Raw genomic sequence first — 18,987 nt, 5'->3', positions numbered from 1 at the left:
AAGGCTTAACTGTTTGATTTAAATAAACTTCATAATTTATGTTGAATCAAAGCCAACGTTTATACCTTCATCAGGGCCCTGGACATGAATACTGTCTGGGTTGAAAACCCACTTTTTGCACATTTTCATACATCACAAGGCATCCTATAGAATAACATTATTCAGTCATCAGGCCATCCTCTGTGTCACCTGTATTGTTACCTATGTTTGCTTTACTAATTTAGGTGCCATCTTGTGGTTAAATAAAAACACACCAAATCAAAGAACAAACCAAAAAAATCTAATTCCAGTATCTCCAACAAATTAGATCTAAGCTAAATAATAACATAAACTAAGGATGTAAAGAACAACAAATATTTCTGTTTTTTTCCTCACAAGCTTAATTTATCCTTTGCTTACAGATACACTTTTTAATAAGGTCTATCTTAAAGCATTTTGGTTTGTTCTGTTGCCTGGATTGCTGTGTTTTATGTAACCACAAGATGGCGCCTCAATTAGTAAAGCAAACACAGGTAACAATACAGGTGACACAGATGATGAGCTGATTAATGTTATTATATAGGATGAGTTAAGAGCAGTTGAATTTTGCTACTCTAATTTAACTTGTGAAGAGATGAGGACTTTAATCCACTATAAGGAAATGGCTCTTAGAAAATGAGTACCCTATTCTGAACATAATTACTGATTAAAAATAGACATGTTAAAATAACCAGATATACTTGAGGACTGTGATAGGTGGAAATGGAATTTAAAAAATGACTTTAAAAAAAAAGAAGTAATTTCACCAGCATAGACACCTTTATTTGACAGTTATGAGACAGGAAATCATGGGAGAGAGAGGGGATGCAACATGCAGCAAAGGACCGGGATTCGAACCGCAGTTGGCTGCGTACGTGTATGTATTAAACTTCGCTATGCCATGGCCACCCCACACTAGCTTTGTGTCCCATCTTGGCCACCCCAGTAAAAATGTCCTGGATACGCCACTGGTAACAGAGTGATCCGGGATAGATGGGGACAGCCAGGATTCGGTAAAACATAAAATGCTACAATCTCTGACGTCACGCTGGAAGGCAATCCTTGCTCTAATATCATCCATCTTATTCTCTAGAGCAGTGGTTTTCAAACTGTGGGGCGCGCCCCCCCTGGGGGGCGCCAGAGTTCTTCAGGGGGGGCGCGACGTGAGAAAAAAATAAACCCGAAGAAAAACCTGAAAGTCGATGATTCAAATCATCAATCGTACTTCAACTGTAGAAGTAACCTAACTAAATCAATTTTCAACCGTTTATCTTCGTGCAAACCATTTAACAAATCTACACACTTAACAGAATTTCGATATCATTTAAAATTTCTTCAGAACCACCGTTTTAGTTTCATACCGCTTCGTTTTCAGCTGTTTTCATTGAAGACGTCTGCCCATTCTAATACACCTAGTTCTGGACATCGAAACTCATTCCTTTTTCAACCGTTTACCATCATTCAAACCATTGAACAAATCTACACACTTGTATCTTCAATACTATCCAAACGGAATTTTGATAGCATTTATACTTTTTTCAGAATCACAGTTTTAGTTTCAAACCGGCATCGTTTTCAGTTGCTTATAATAATTTAGGTCACCATAGCAACGCCGGTAAACAAACCCCGCCGAATAGTCGAATCTCTGGACTGAAAAAGCAGATCTGATTCGACTCTGAAAATTCAGAGTCGGGGACCCTGAATGAATCTGTGTAAACTGGCAGTTGTTGATGTTCAAATGTATTTAAAAAAGGTTAAGCTAAAACATGCTTAGATAAAGTTGTTAAATTGTGTTAAGAAATGTGTTTAAAAACGCACAAAGATGTTGTAATGTTTCAGAAATATGTTTAAAATGTTTAAAAAATATGTTTAAAAAATATGTTTCAAATGTTTTAAAATTAGGATCAGAGATGTTTAAAATGTGTAAAATAATTAAGATAGCTTTCAAAACACAGGTCTTTAGAAAAAAACAAATTGGGGGGGGGGGGGGGGCTCAGCTGAATTTTTTTCTCTGAGGGGGGGCTCACTCTCTCACACTTTGAAAACCCCTGCTCTAGAGACTGGACATTTGCTAGCAGAATACTGGGCAAAGGTGGATGGTTTACCTTCCTCCTCAGTCTGTCCCGGATCCCCCCTCTTCTCCCTCTGTGTTTTGACCGTTTCCAGGGCTTGTCGCTATTACTGTTATGACCGTCAGTTTGTCGGAGAATCTCAGCTGGAAACGCCGACTTGCTGTCAAAAGACGTGCTAACATAAAATATGCCGCACTGATCCCTTATTTCTAAAAGCATTTGGTGATCATATATGATCATACTAAAAGTCACATCAGTAAAAAAGATTAAATATAAAAAAAATAGTTAAAATGCACAATCTTAAACATAGAGACCCTGACGGCGTCTGGACACAGCCGCGCCGTCACCATGGCAATCCATGGTGAATCCTCTAGAGTCCTCTAGGGTCTATAGCATATAACTACGTTGTCTGATTAGTTAGTCTGACAGTTTAATAAATTTTTCACTATTGACCAGCTCTCGTTTTGAAGAATAATCACCTCGCCATTCGTTTCAATGGTACAGTAAGCTGACAAAATCGCTAATTAACCATGGCAACCGGTCAAACAAATTTTCTTTTTGTCATCTTTCTGCGCGTGCATCTGCGGTGTTGATAAACAAATAATTCCCCTATAAACAAATAAATATAGGCCTAAATATCCCAGGATGCATTTTGCATTCCTATGTTTTAAATATCAGTATGTAAGCTATAATAATAGGCTATAATGGAACAATTAAAAAAATATAACAAAAATGGAGGCCTATTCATTCAAAATATTTACATACTATTACATTAAAATGAAAGAGGCTGGGGTTTTGTTGTATATTATTTGTTTATATTGTATAGGGGGATTATTTGTTTATCAACACAGCGGATGCACGCGCAGGAAGATGGCAAGAAGAACATTTGTTGGACCAGTTGCCATGCACTGGAAAAAGCCTTCTGTTGAACCTTCAGATTACCAGCCAACCCGCTCTACCACCTGAGCTACTGCCGCCACACATTATACAATATATATTAACAATCTAAATGGCAGAGTTAGACCAACTCCAGACCTCCCTCCAGACACAGACAGACTGTCCTAGCTCACAGAACCAGTGAGTCATCGTCACTCTGGTCAAGGCTAGTTTTTTCACCTCAAAAAGTCGCCAAAAGTCACCAATAGCAGCTGAAAAAGAAGCTAGATTTGTCGCTTGTCGCTGTTTTGAAAAAAAGTCGCCAAAGGGGTCTGAAAAGTAGCTAAATATAGCGACAAAATCGCTAAGTTGGCAACACTGCGGTTTGGTCCAGTAGTCGTAAGCGTCTTTGTATTTAATGCGCATGCGCAGGCTTGTACGTAACCTTGAAATTGTACATTTGTCTGAACAAATATTTCTAAATTGAGCTCCTAATCAAGTATAACAGTGTTTTAGGAAGAAAACAAAAAAAAATATTTGGATTGAATGACAAAATTATTAATCAGTTGAATCAACACAGTCTCACTCCGAGAACGTCAAATACCGACTGTTGGCAAAGGCCCTTTAGCGTCGGTGACTGACGGGAAAGGTACCCTTTTTATTCGCTCGGTGACGGTAAAGGTACCCTTCGGCGTCTTCTGCATACGGAATGGGGGGTGCCTCACTACGTCTCTAATAGACGATGTGAGCATCTTTCCTATTGGATAGTTTTTTAGGATATTCTTCTGTGAAAATGGCGGACATACTTTTTATCCTGGGTGGAAAATATGATATTTTAGAATAGTTACACCATTAAAAGTGTTTATGTAAACATTTTTAGCGAGAAATGTGCATTTTACTTTCATAATCGTCGTTCGGCGAATGTGAAGGATGTTTGGTTTGATAGATATGACGAAGAATATTTAATCGGGCGATAATGGCCGGCGTACAGGCATCCCGGGCTCACGAAAATAGGTGACACTGTCACGTTATTTAATCTATTGAAACGTGATCAGGTACACGTATTTTCTAAATGTTCGTGTCAAAAAGCACATTTTTCAAACTCATGCATATCAATTGGAAGTATTTGTCGTGATTTGTCACTAAGCACGACTTCCATCTAAGGTTCTGTCCGGGAGCTTTCTCCCTATTGTCCCTTAAGGAGCTCCGTACAGAACATTTATTGTTAAAAATTGTCTGTGATAACTAAGAATATGACAGCTTTTCCAGTCTCACCAATATGCGCACAGATCGCACGGTTTGACACTTTCAAGATGCGTGCAGTAGCCTACATACGCCAAATGACCATTTCGTGTGCATACGATACGCAAAACCCAGCATTAACTACTGTGGAGGGCGGATACGTCCATTTCGCGTGCATATGTGCATATGATACGAAAAACCCAGCATTAACTGAATGGGAGATGCAATATTTTAGGACAGATTCACCATTTAACGTGTTTCTAATGACATTTCTAGCGAGAAATGTACTTTTCCCTTGAATAATCCTCAGTCAGTGAATGTGTATGATCTAACTATTAATAACTTAACTTTTAATGATATCATCTTGTTAGAAACACGTACGTTTTCGTGAACACTGGATTACGTCGCATTTCAACATAAAATAGCGTGTTATACACACACACACACACACACACACACACACACACACACACACACACACACACACACACACACACACACACACACACACTGCATTTCGCTGCCAAATAAATAAATACTAAGGCAGAATAAAGAATAAATTAATTCATTATCATTCAACTTCAACATGCGTTATTACAGTATAGTGGTGGAGGGATGACGTGTGTTGGCCAACCCGGAAGTGAGCGTCGCCCTGGGTTCCCTTGACAAAAAGCCAACGGGTTTTTCCATTTGATTTTGGATTATTGCAGAAAAATTAGCATCTTTGAAGCACCTCCTCAAAAACTGAAAATAAATAAAAATAACTGTGCTCCAAAGAAAGAAATGTAAACCAATGCATTCCGAATGGGAGTGTTTCTCCGATTTTTCCATGCTACACAGAACGAAATGTAAACCCATGCAAATAAAGACTTCATGGTCATAATCATTTAAATATCATTAATCTCCTGAGGGTGGTATTCTATTTTTTTCAACGGGGCTGAATCCAGTCACTTGACCGTCATGGTTGCTATGGTGGTTGCTATTCACCAGCCCCTCTAATCCTTACATGGCTCTAAAAACCACGCGGCAAATGAGCTGCCGTAATTTGTGTTGTTTTTGTCGTAAACTAGTGTCCGATGGTTAAAAAATAGACGGATATTCCAAGGTATCCTTAAAAGGCAGCTTGGATGTTTTTATTTTCTGCAGTTTAGACTTCTTCTATAACCTATTTTTGAAAGCAAAACACCAAGCTCATTGATTTAACGAGGCAGGGTTATTTGAAACAATTTATTAAATAAATATTTATGAGAGGTCATTCCTTCTCCTGAGTTTTCTTCCTATTTATGTCTAGTGTACAACCCTACTGTCCACAAGCATCACCCCCCCCCCTCCCCATATGGATTTGGAGAATTGTTGCCACGTCCCAGTGGTGGAGGTATCATATATATGAAAGAGGGCATTCAATTATACTACAATGATCAATTAGGAGGCCGAAGCCCTAAAGGAAGTGATGCAATAGGTGACTGGGTCGACGACATTTAAGTAAGCTTTACTTTGAGGTCTCTTATATATCAAAGGGGGTCTCAAAGGACGCATACGCTTCAACCTGTGGCTCCGGTCCTACAGGAAATGACTCAGCAAGTGCTCCATCTCGTTGCACCTGCACCCAGCGGCTCGCTTGCAAGATTTTGGCCTGAAGTTATTCCCAGACCTACACCGTAGCCATCCAACCTGCATATCTGAGAATCAGGCCTCTCTTTAATAATGACAAAATGTATGAGAGAAATACACATTAACTTTTGACTCATAAGCGGCGTGGTGCCGGCTCCTTTTGACCTTTTGACCCCAGACTTCTGGGGGAATAGCTGAATCAATTCATTAGTCAATCAAAAGCATGTAAAGAGGGAGAACAAGGTGTCCTTCAACATCTACGCTTCCAGGCGATTGCAACGGTGCCACACATGAGCATATTCGAACATGTTTAATGGTAGTAATTAGCTGTCGAAATTGGAGGCCTTAATCAATAATGAGCAGCTATTGATTTGCTTCCCGATAGAAATTTGTGACAAATGACATGTTATTTAGCCTCTACACGTTGAGTTGAGTCCAATGACACCAAGCATGACACTCTAGAAAATGGTAACATGTATTTTACATGGTACACCTAGGTCTAGGACATGATCTCGGTGTAGCAAGAGGGCGAGCTTGATCTCATTGGACTCAGCTTAACGTGTAGATGCTAAATAACATGTAATTTGTCAAAAATCTCCATCGGGAAGCAAATCTATAGCTGGTCATTATTGATAAAGGCCTCCAAAATCGACAGCTAATTACTACCCCGAAACATATTCAAATATGATCATGTGTGGCACTGTTGCAATCGCCTCGAAACGTAGATGTCAAAGGACACCTTGTTTGCCCCGTTACGTAACCGGGAAGATATTTTCATACTTCTAATGAATTGATTCATATTTTAAGGTTCTCGGAGTGAGACTTTAAGCGGCTGCAGCAGAAGTGTTGAGACGAAAGATGATATCAAGACATTTATAGAATATTCACATTCACATTATGATTCTTCGTCATAACATCCGACCAAACATCCTTTACAGTCACCAAGCGAGGATTATGAAAGTCCAGGCCCCCCCTTCCGGCACTCAAGGTCCGACTGGGCCAAGTTTAGGGCAGGAAGGGCCCCCCATTCCGGCCCTCGGGGTCCGACCGGGCCAAGTTTCGGTGCGGGGATCCCAGTTAGGCCTTAGAATAAGGTATTCAAATTTCAGGGCGGTAGGACCTTCCTATCTCAAAAACTGTTTTTCCACCACATTCTGAACCATTAGGTCTTGCAGGTAACACATCTGAGGGGCTTTGTCCAAATTACAGTCCATTTGGGAAAACTTTTTTTCTCTAAGGGCTAGAACTCCAAATCTCGGATATGTCGTTCTCGGGGCCCCGGGAAATGTGTGTAAACATTTTAGCATCCCTAGCTATCTCGAAAAGGCCGGAAAAGGGGCGTGACCTCCCACAGTACGGTAAATGTAAATAAGACAGAGGTTAGTTTCTAGTCCCCATTTTTTGTGGGATGGAGGTGTACATTTGTGGCTTAAGGTGTGTAGTCACAGCTGGCCTGTGGCCACGTTTTTGAAGTCTGGGGTCAAAAGGTCAAAAGGAGCCGGCACCACGCCGCTTATGAGATAACAAAAAGTGAATGTGTATTTCTCTAATAGCTTTTTGTCATTATTAAAGAGAAGCCTGATTCTAAGATATGCGTGTTGGATGGCTAGGGTGTAGGTCTGGGAAGAACTTCAGGCCAAAATCTTGCAAGCGAGCCGCTGGGTGCAGGTGCAACGAGATGGAGCACTTGCTGAGTCATTTCCTGTAGGGCTGGAGCCACAGGTTGAAGCGTATGCGTCCTTTGAGACCCCCTTTGATATATATAAGAGACCTCAAAGTAAAGCATACTTAAATGTTGTTGACCCAGTCACCTATTGCATCACTTCCTTTAGGGCTTCGGCCTAAAGGACAAAGCCCCTCAGATGTGTTACCTGCAAGACCTAATGGTTCAGAATGTGGTGGAAAAACAGTTTTTGAGATAGGAAGGTCCTACCGCCCTGAAATTTGAATACCTTATTCTAAGGCCTAACTGGGATCCCCGCACCGAAACTTGGCCCGGTCGGACCCCGAGGGCCGGAATGGGGGGCCCTTCCTGCCCTAAACTTGGCCCAGTCGGACCTTGAGTGCCGGAAGGGGGGGCCTGGACTTTCATAATCCTCGCTTGGTGACTGTAAAGGATGTTTGGTCGGATGTTATGACGAAGAATCATAATGTGAATGTGAATATTCTATAAATGTCTTGATATCATCTTTCGTCTCAACACTTCTGCTGCAGCCGCTTAAAGTCTCACTCCGAGAACCTTAAAATATGAATCAATTCATTAGAAGTATGAAAATATCTTCCCGGTTACGTAACGGGGCAAACAAGGTGTCCTTTGACATCTACGTTTCGAGGCGATTGCAACAGTGCCACACATGATCATATTTGAATATGTTTCGGGGTAGTAATTAGCTGTCGATTTTGGAGGCCTTTATCAATAATGACCAGCTATAGATTTGCTTCCCGATGGAGATTTTTGACAAATTACATGTTATTTAGCATCTACACGTTAAGCTGAGTCCAATGAGATCAAGCTCGCCCTCTTGCTACACCGAGATCATGTCCTAGACCTAGGTGTACCATGTAAAATACATGTTACCATTTTCTAGAGTGTCATGCTTGGTGTCATTGGACTCAACTCAACGTGTAGAGGCTAAATAACATGTCATTTGTCACAAATTTCTATCGGGAAGCAAATCAATAGCTGCTCATTATTGATTAAGGCCTCCAATTTCGACAGCTAATTACTACCATTAAACATGTTCGAATATGCTCATGTGTGGCACCGTTGCAATCGCCTGGAAGCGTAGATGTTGAAGGACACCTTGTTCTCCCTCTTTACATGCTTTTGATTGACTAATGAATTGATTCAGCTATTCCCCCAGAAGTCTGGGGTCAAAAGGTCAAAAGGAGCCGGCACCACGCCGCTTATGAGTCAAAAGTTAATGTGTATTTCTCTCATACATTTTGTCATTATTAAAGAGAGGCCTGATTCTCAGATATGCAGGTTGGATGGCTACGGTGTAGGTCTGGGAATAACTTCAGGCCAAAATCTTGCAAGCGAGCCGCTGGGTGCAGGTGCAACGAGATGGAGCACTTGCTGAGTCATTTCCTGTAGGACCGGAGCCACAGGTTGAAGCGTATGCGTCCTTTGAGACCCCCTTTGATATATAAGAGACCTCAAAGTAAAGCTTACTTAAATGTCGTCGACCCAGTCACCTATTGCATCACTTCCTTTAGGGCTTCGGCCTCCTAATTGATCATTGTAGTATAATTGAATGCCCTCTTTCATATATATGATACCTCCACCACTGGGACGTGGCAACAATTCTCCAAATCCATATGGGGAGGGGGGGGGGGTGATGCTTGTGGACAGTAGGGTTGTACACTAGACATAAATAGGAAGAAAACTCAGGAGAAGGAATGACCTCTCATAAATATTTATTTAATAAATTGTTTCAAATAACCCTGCCTCGTTAAATCAATGAGCTTGGTGTTTTGCTTTCAAAAATAGGTTATAGAAGAAGTCTAAACTGCAGAAAATAAAAACATCCAAGCTGCCTTTTAAGGATACCTTGGAATATCCGTCTATTTTTTAACCATCGGACACTAGTTTACGACAAAAACAACACAAATTACGGCAGCTCATTTGCCGCGTGGTTTTTAGAGCCATGTAAGGATTAGAGGGGCTGGTGAATAGCAACCACCATAGCAACCATGACGGTCAAGTGACTGGATTCAGCCCCGTTGAAAAAAATAGAATACCACCCTCAGGAGATTAATGATATTTAAATGATTATGACCATGAAGTCTTTATTTGCATGGGTTTACATTTCGTTCTGTGTAGCATGGAAAAATCGGAGAAACACTCCCATTCGGAATGCATTGGTTTACATTTCTTTCTTTGGAGCACAGTTATTTTTATTTATTTTCAGTTTTTGAGGAGGTGCTTCAAAGATGCTAATTTTTCTGCAATAATCCAAAATCAAATGGAAAAACCCGTTGGCTTTTTGTCAAGGGAACCCAGGGCGACGCTCACTTCCGGGTTGGCCAACACACGTCATCCCTCCACCACTATACTGTAATAACGCATGTTGAAGTTGAATGATAATGAATTAATTTATTCTTTATTCTGCCTTAGTATTTATTTATTTGGCAGCGAAATGCAGTGTGTGTGTGTGTGTGTGTGTGTGTGTGTGTGTGTGTGTGTGTGTGTGTGTGTGTGTGTGTGTGTGTGTGTGTGTGTGTGTGTGTGTATAACACGCTATTTTATGTTGAAATGCGACGTAATCCAGTGTTCACGAAAACGTACGTGTTTCTAACAAGATGATATCATTAAAAGTTAAGTTATTAATAGTTAGATCATACACATTCACTGACTGAGGATTATTCAAGGGAAAAGTACATTTCTCGCTAGAAATGTCATTAGAAACACGTTAAATGGTGAATCTGTCCTAAAATATTGCATCTCCCATTCAGTTAATGCTGGGTTTTTCGTATCATATGCACATATGCACGCGAAATGGACGTATCCGCCCTCCACAGTAGTTAATGCTGGGTTTTGCGTATCGTTTGAATACACAACCTTAAAATTTTACATTTTTCAAAATGGATATTTCTTAATTGAGCTCCTAATTAAAAATATCTATATTTCACAGTATTTTGAAATAAAAAAAAGTTATTTTAAAAATAAAACAAAAAATGTTTATTTGAATTGAATTACAAAATAATAATCAGATGAAGTACGGCTTAAAACCCTTTTTCCAGTGTGGTTATCTCTGTGTGGTTAATTTGCAGTTGCGGTGTTAATTTGCTATTTGTCAGCTTACTGTTACATTAAACTGTAATCAGACAACGCGGTTAGGCCTATATGCTAGACCAGTGGTTTTCAAACTGTGGGGCGCGCCCCCCCTGGGGGGCCCCAGAGTTCTTCAGGTGGGGCGCGACGTGAGAAAAAAATAAACCCGAAAAAAAAACGGAAAGTCGATGATTCAAATCATCAATCGTACTTCAACTGTAGAAGTAACATAACTAAATCAATTTTCAACCGTTTATCTTCGTGCAAACCATTTAACAAATCTACACACTTGTATCTTCAATAATATCTAAACAGAATTTCGATATCATTTAAAATTTCTTCAGAATCACAGTTTTAGTTTCATACCGCTTCGTTTTCAGCTGTTTTCATTGAAGACTTCAGCCCATTCTGATACACCTACTTCTAGACATCGTCGTACTCGTAACTCATTCATTTTTCAACCGTTTACCATCATTCAAACCATTACACAAATCTACACACTTGTATCTTCAATACTATCGAAACGGAATTTTGATAGCATTTATACTTTTTTCAGAATCACAGTTTTAGTTTCAAACTGGCATCGTTTTCAGTTGCTTATAATAATTTAGGTCACCATAGCAACGCCGGTAAACAAACCCCGCCGAATAGTCGAATCTCTGGACTGAAAAGGCAGATCTGATTCGACTCAGAAAATTCAGAGTCAGGGACCCTGAATGAATCTGTGTAAACTGGCAGTTTACACAGATTAAGATGTTCAAGTGTATTTAAAAAAGGTTAAGCTAAAACATGCTGAGATAAAGTTGTTAAATTGTGTTAGGAAATGTCACAAAGACGTTGTAATGTTTCAGAAATATGTTTCAAATGTTTCAAAAATATGTTTCAAATGTTTCAAAAATATGTTTCAAATGTTTTAAAATTATGATCAGAGATGTTTCAAATGTGCAAAATAATTAAGATAGCTTTCAAAACACAGGTATTTAGAAAAAAATTGGGGGGGGGGGGCTCAGCTGAATTTTTTTCTCTGAGGGGGGGCTCACTCTCTCACACTTTGAAAACCCCTGCTATAGACCCTAGAGTATCCGTGGTATAAAGCCTGGGACGAATTTCGAATTATAAATATGTACACTTTATGTTTAAAGTATAGGCCGTCGCGATTTCCATTGAAACGAATGGCGCTGTGATTATTCTTCAAAACGAGAGCCGGGTCATTCCTAGTATTCGGTGCCATTTGAGTCCCCATAGCCTATATGGTATATTTTTTGTAAAAATTGGCCAATGCTTATTTTTAAAAGCTCATCTTATATAGTTAACCCCCCTCTACCGTAGAACACAACAGTATGTCCCCAGGATTAATTGCATTTAAAATAATTCCTCCAACTTTAGCACAAACAACTAAACTGCCATGTCCCCAATCGTGTTTGCTCAACTTCAGATACAAATATAAGTAATAAAAATCAAAGAAATTCTACATTTGTCATTATTGTTGTATAGCTTTGTTTATAATATTCCTTACCAAATGTTATTTTTTGTGATTAAAACATTTTTAAGACTTTAAGTAATTAAAATATGTTGTGTCCCTGAATCGACTGTCCCCCCTGTTACTCTGATGCAAGTCCCCCTGACCACCCCCTTCCGACTATCCCTCTAGTCACATGACTCAACAAGTAACATTACTTTTTGGAGGGAAATCATCTACGAGAAGCAGAGTAAGTATCACTCTTTAATCAACCTTTTTTTCAATGTTTTAGAAAGCTTGACTGATGCGGTAAAGCATAACATGTCCACCCTGTTACACTGGAAAAAGTCTTTAATTGAACCAATTAAAAAAATGTAGGGTAATGGTTCACATCTATATTACATAACTTGAGCCAATGACAAATATATAGCTTGCCTCAAACAATATTTCCTATGTTCATAAAAACAAAATAATACAACTTGGCACCAAGTATAATTCTATTCTTTGAATGAAGTTAATACATTTAAATTGTATGTTAAATCCTAAACAAAAAAATATTGATTCACTCCAACAATTGTTTCTCATTTAAGAAATATCTATCAGAAATAATTAGTTTTATCCAATCAAAAAGATTAAAATTTAATCAAACAATTGTTTCTCATTTAAGTCATAATATGCATTCGATATAATTTGTTTTATCCAATTTAAAAGATAAAAATCTAATCAAACAATTGTTTCTCATTTAAGAAATATCTATCACAAATAATTTGTTTTATCCAATCAAAAAGATTAAAATTTAATCAAACAATTGTTTCTCATTTAAACATGAACATTTTTAAACATAACATATTTTTGTATACAATATATATTAACAATCTAAATGGCAGAGTTAGGCCTACTCCAGACCTCCCTCCAGACACAAACAGGCTGTCCTAGCTCACAGAACCAGTGAGTCATCGTCACTCTGGTCAAGGCTCTCTACTGCAGGTTCAGCGGTACACTGGAAAAAGCCTTCTGTTGAACCAATTAAAAAAAACATGGGTAATGGTTCACATCTATATTACATAACTTGAGCCAATGACAAATATATAGCTTGCCTCAAACAATATTTCCTATGTTCATAAAAACAAAATAATACAACTTGGCACCAAGTATAATTCTATTCTTTGAATGAAGTTAATACATTTAAATCGTATGTTAAATCCTAAACAAAAAAAGATTGATTCACTCCAACAATTGGTTCTCATTTAAGAAATATCTATCAGAAATAATTTGGTTTATCCAATCAAAAAGATTACAATTTAATCAAATAATTGTTTCTCATTATTGTATACATCATCATCATTTTTTCCCGCTCGGCTCTCGCCGCTTCATGGCCTTGACGCGCTTCTGTCTGGATTCGACATCACATCGCAACATCAGTCAGGGTTAAGTGCTTTGCCAAAGACACCTCGATACACTGCTTGGTGAAGCCGGGGATCGAACCAACAACCTTCAGATTATCAGCCAACCCGCTCTACCACCTGAGCTACTGCCTCCACACAATATACAATATATATTAACAATATAAATGGCAGAGTTAGACCAACTCCTAAAAACCTAAAAGGGTTTTAAGCCGTACTTCATCTGATTATTATTTTGTAATTCAATTCAAATAAACATTTTTTGTTTTATTTTTAAAATAACTTTTTTTTATTTCAAAATACTGTGAAATATAGATATTTTTAATTAGGAGCTCAATTAAGAAATATCCATTTTGACAAATGTAAAATTTTAAGGTTGTGTATTCAACTGATTAATAATTTTGTCATTCAATCCAAATAATTTTTTTTGTTTTCTTCCTAAAACACTGTTATACTTGATTAGGAGCTCAATTTAGAAATATTTGTTCAGACAAATGTACAATTTCAAGGTTACGTACAAGCCTGCGCATGCGCATTAAATACAAAGACGCTTACGACTACTGGACCAAACCGCAGTGTTGCCAACTTAGCGATTTTGTCGCTATATTTAGCTACTTTTCAGACCCCTTTGGCGACTTTTTTTCAAAACAGCGACAAGCGACAAATCTAGCTTCTTTTTCAGCTGCTATTGGTGACTTTTGGCGACTTTTTGAGGTGAAAGCACTAGCCTTGACCAGAGTGACGATGACTCACTGGTTCTGTGAGCTAGGACAGTCTGTCTGCGTCTGGAGGGAGGTCTGGAGTTGGTCTAACTCTGCCATTTAGATTGTTAATATATATAGTACACTGTGTGGCGGCAGTAGCTCAGGTGGTAGAGCGGGTTGGCTGGTAATCTGAAGGTTGTTGGTTCGATCCCCGGCTTCACCAAGCAGTGTATCGAGGTGTCTTTGGCAAAGCACCTAACCCTGACTGATGTCGCGATGTGATTTCGAATCCAGACAGAAGCGCCTCAAGGCCATGAAGCGGCGAGAGCCGAGCGGGAAAAAATGATATTATTTAGAGCCTCTAATACTCGTGGCTCTAAAAACCACGCGGCAAAGGAGCTGCCGTCAATTGGGTGGTTTTTGTCGTAAACTACACAGCAAATACATGAGTGTTAAAATGTTAGGGACGGTGTTGAATATAGAGTGTTGGTGTTATTTTAACACCACGCAGTTATGAAATAGCACTGCTAGTGTTGCCTGTGACTTATTTGCGTTGTCAAATCAGAGTGTTAAGCTTTTTTGGTGTTAAGGCAGATCTCTGGAACTCTCTACCACCCGACCTCCGAAACTGTGACTCTCTCCCCATTTTCAAAGCACAACTAAAAACCCACCTGTTTCGGACTGCCTACTCTCTCTAACCTCCATGCTTCCTGCCATTCTGCCCTATGTATTTTAACTTATTATGTTGTCCTTTCTATGTCTATTTTATCACGTTTTTTGTATATTTCATTGTGTGTTTTATTGTGTGTGATGTACAGTGTCCTTGAGTGACTTGAAAGGCGCTTTTCTAAATAAAATGCATTATTATTATTATTATCTAAGCCACGCCCTCACGTAACGGTTGTCCAGGACGTGATGAAGACGAAAAAACTTTCTCCTGCGCCATTTCTTTCTTTCACAAGACGGTAGAAGGTAAGTGCTTAATTTGACTGTCTGGGGGTATTCAAGACTTAGTCATACACCTGTTATTTTATCATAATTCATATTTGCTTCATAACTTGTGCTTATTTAAGTTGTAATTGTCTATTTTGTATTGTAACGTTAGGTAATAGCTAGGTTATAGCAAAGCTTTTAGCATGACTCAATACTCTCAGGTTAGACTATGACGTTAACGTTCGTGAAAAATTTACTCCCTGATAATAAACCTACTGTGTAAGCGGGAATATATCGTTGGACTTGTTAAAAAGTTATTAGGCTGTACTAGTTGCTAGCAATGTGCAGTGTTCGGCGGGAGTAAGTTAGCACGTTACGTTATTGCTAGCAAGCTGGCTGACGTTAAGTGAACTTTAACGTAGCTCTAGCCACTGAGAGATGGTGAAAACATGTATGCTAGCCATCAGTGACAGGATTGGTCTGACTTATGACATGACCTTCTAACCATGTCCATAATTGTCTACAAAAATGCATTGCAACATGGAAAAGCATTACTGGTAGAAAGACGTTGCGAACGCAGCATTAAGAACTACAGTTCCCATCAACGTTAGCGGTTTCGCGCTATTTCAGAACCTTCAGAACGCGCGGAAGAAGCGGGAACACCGAATTCATCAAGTTCAGCAAGTAATATACCAACAACGAAAGAAGATAAAGGAAGAATGTAATGGCATTCTGAGATTGTAAAGAGAGAAGGAATGTCAGTATGTATTTGAGTAGTATGTACACAGTAAAAAATGGAGTGTCATTATTGCAGAGTAAACCTATTTTCCTCTGGATAGAGTAGTTATAACAATGTACAGATTAAAATCGTCTAAATAGTAGTGTCAAAAGTGAGAGTTAAGTCCAACATGCACACAATGACCAAATCTACTCTACATGGTGATGATTCCCCGCGAAAGTACTAGAACTGAACTGGATCCAACTGGCAGTGGCACATTGGAAATCGTCTCTCTCCCCACTAGCAGACCTATCGTGGTAAGTTTGTATGAATATTTGTAGGTTTTCACCATCTAGCTAGATATTTTTCCACTAACGACCAACTTTTTGCAATACATTGACGATGATAGACGATGGTAGGCGTATTAAGTTAAGTTAGGCATGCATAGATGTAGTTAGCTAATCAATATGCCTCACTGACTTCAAGTTCAGATGCATTCTACTGCAATACCACGTCAAGAACTTAGAAGTAATACAGTTGATAACGAAATTCATTTAAATGACACATTTCAGACTTGATTTACTTGTTAACACCGTGCAATGTATGGGTTAGTGATAATTGAAGTTGTTCGGCCGGATGGGTGACGTTGGGTTAACGTACCAAAATGTTAGCAAGTTAGCTTGACAACGTGGTTTCTGCCCAAGTTGAAATAATTTGCAAGATGTTATGTTGTCGTGCTTGACTTGTGCCTGTCTGAAACCAGACATTGAGAGTAATTTAGACAATTGCTGAATGGCAAGAAAGTCATTAGAAAGACACGAGGTTATACTCTCAGCTAACAAGTTTATTAGCACCCCGTATATCAACCTATTGATACTGTAAGAGGAGATTTATTTGTGTGAATAATTGTGTAAAAGAAAATATGATTTATATGATGGTTAATGATTTGATAAATATATTCTTTATATTATTATTTAGATTGGGGAACTACTTCTTCCTATGTAGTTTGTATCCATAGGGTTCACCGTAGTTAGGTTGGGCGGAGTGATACGCCGCACACGAGGCTAGTTTCAAGTTTGTTACCGGCAACAAGGGTGCCACTTGTCTGTTTTCTTGAGCGGAGAATAAAACATATACAAGTTGCTCTGAAGAAGCTGTCCCCGTGCTGTTCTTACCCACGAACCCAAAAATAGACTTTATTAAGGTGACGCTAACTTACACCCAGCGTTACAATACCATAAGTCTGTGAGTGTTTATTAGACCATTACGTTTTCTAATAACTGCTCTGATTCTTCAGAGAATATTTTGATGGATATTAACAGTTATTCAACCTTCCTTAAATTTAAATTTAACAGAAAATGCTGCTGCGTGTCTCGTTTGGCGGAGTGCAGAAGTACATGAAGCTGCCTGAACTAACATTCAGTGATTTCTTGAGAGAAGGTTGGTCACTAAATTTGGATTGAAAGTAGCCTGATCAAGTGGTGGCATATTGCAATTGTTTCTCATCAGAACATTTTGTGCACTGTTTATTTCTTTTACTCTAGTGAGTCTAAAATTTAACATTGCTGAAGACAGATGGTTGGACATCAAGGTTTATGACCAGTCTAACACAGAGGTCGACTCTGAGGTTTTTGAGGAGATCGTACAAGAGTTCCATGGACCTTTCCTAATTTCATTGGCCAATGAAGCACCTGGTAATTGCTGCCTACCTGCATAAGACTACACACACATCGTTGAAGTGGAAGTGTTGAACTATGTAATTGTGTTCTTATTTCCCAATGCTCAGGTTACCCTCAGTCCACGTCATCTCCATGCTCTATTGCATCTGAAGACACAGTGATCCTCAACTTCTCGTTGTGTGACCCAGCTGAGGAGCCAGTTGCAGCCGAAGGAAGTCAACCTAAAAGGCCTTGCCGCACTAACTATGAAGCAAAAGCTGTGAGTTGTGTGTGTGTGGGGAGTTTGATTCACATGTTTAATTTGAGGTGCATCTTATTTGTTTCATAATTTCCAAGTATTTTTCAAAATACAACACTGCACATTTTATTTCTTAGCTGATTGAAAAAATCTTGACGACAAAGCCTGGAGGTGACCGTGTCATGGAGGAGTATGCGAAAACTAAATCAATTACAGATTCAACCAGAAGACAGCTCATCAACATACTTACTGCAGAGATGACGGAAACACATGGGTAAGTATGGATCAAATATGTTATCATGAGACATTGTTTAAACATAGCAATTATTGTTTAGATCATGTTGTTCAATGCTATCTATGAATGTTGATTATTGAATACACCAGGACATCGCCGCCCCGGAGTGTAAAAGTGATGTATGCACAGGGGATTGTCGCTCTGTTTCCATACCTTGAAGACCCATATTCACAGAATGGCTATGTAAGTAAAGGTTTTAAAATATATTTGCCCTTGGAACTGCTGAGATTTACATTTACATTTATGCATTTAGCAGACGCTTTTATCCAGAGCTCAGAGATCATATGAATGTATATATCACACTGTGCCTACATTATAGGAACATTACTACGATCCTGAAAGTGGTTCAGGCTACATTGCATGGCGGTTGAAGACAATTCAACGAAAAGCTGCTGAGGAAAGAGGTCCTGCAGTTAGTACATCTCCTAAAGGTAATATTTATCATGAGGTGGAATTATCAACCTGTGAAATGTGTTTAAAGGAGGATATGAAACTGTGTAGTTATTAACAGCAACAACAAAATTGTCTTGTTCTAAAGGTAGTGGGCCAGGCCATGGGCGTACTAGACCCTTTACTGCCGACAGAGTCCTGACTGACGAGGAATCGCTTTGTTGAGACACACTGCTGATGAGGAGACCATCCGTGAAATGATGAAAGTCACTTTCGCATACCGCCACCATGCCATGGTCAATGATGAGAACAAATCAGCAGAGGTCTTCTCAGTATTTCCACGGTTCCTAGACACACCAGGACTGGTATGGCATCTACATTCATTGAATACTGAGACATATTGTAAAATGTAGCACAAGGTACCAACTCAGGTTGTCCTCCTTTTCTTCTTTTTTTTCTTTTTCAAACTACAGATAGAACAAGATTTTAGAGTGATGTTTGGTGAGCAGACTGCCAACAAGTTCATGGAGAGGTGGCCTACCACTTTCAAAGCAGGAGTCATTAAGGAAAGC

At 39.1% G+C, this 18,987-nt stretch overlaps 1 protein-coding gene across 1 annotated transcript; it reads left to right on the top strand.

Annotated features, from left to right (window-relative positions):
* Positions 1–17,171: 17,171 nt before the first annotated feature.
* LOC130405721 (uncharacterized) lies at positions 17,172–18,617 on the top strand. The gene is made up of 7 exons (XM_056610887.1): positions 17,172–17,253; positions 17,358–17,507; positions 17,600–17,751; positions 17,868–18,004; positions 18,115–18,208; positions 18,345–18,473; positions 18,564–18,617. Exons 1-7 carry the CDS (start codon positions 17,172–17,174, stop codon positions 18,615–18,617), a joined length of 798 nt encoding a protein of 265 aa, XP_056466862.1.
* The last annotated feature ends 370 nt before the right edge of the window (positions 18,618–18,987 follow it).

The sequence above is a fragment of the Gadus chalcogrammus genome, chromosome 16 (assembly GCF_026213295.1).
Source record: "Gadus chalcogrammus isolate NIFS_2021 chromosome 16, NIFS_Gcha_1.0, whole genome shotgun sequence".
Classification (NCBI taxonomy): Eukaryota; Metazoa; Chordata; class Actinopteri; order Gadiformes; family Gadidae; genus Gadus; species Gadus chalcogrammus.
Note: the sequence above shows the minus strand (reverse complement) of the source record. Positions and strands in the feature narration are given on the sequence as shown.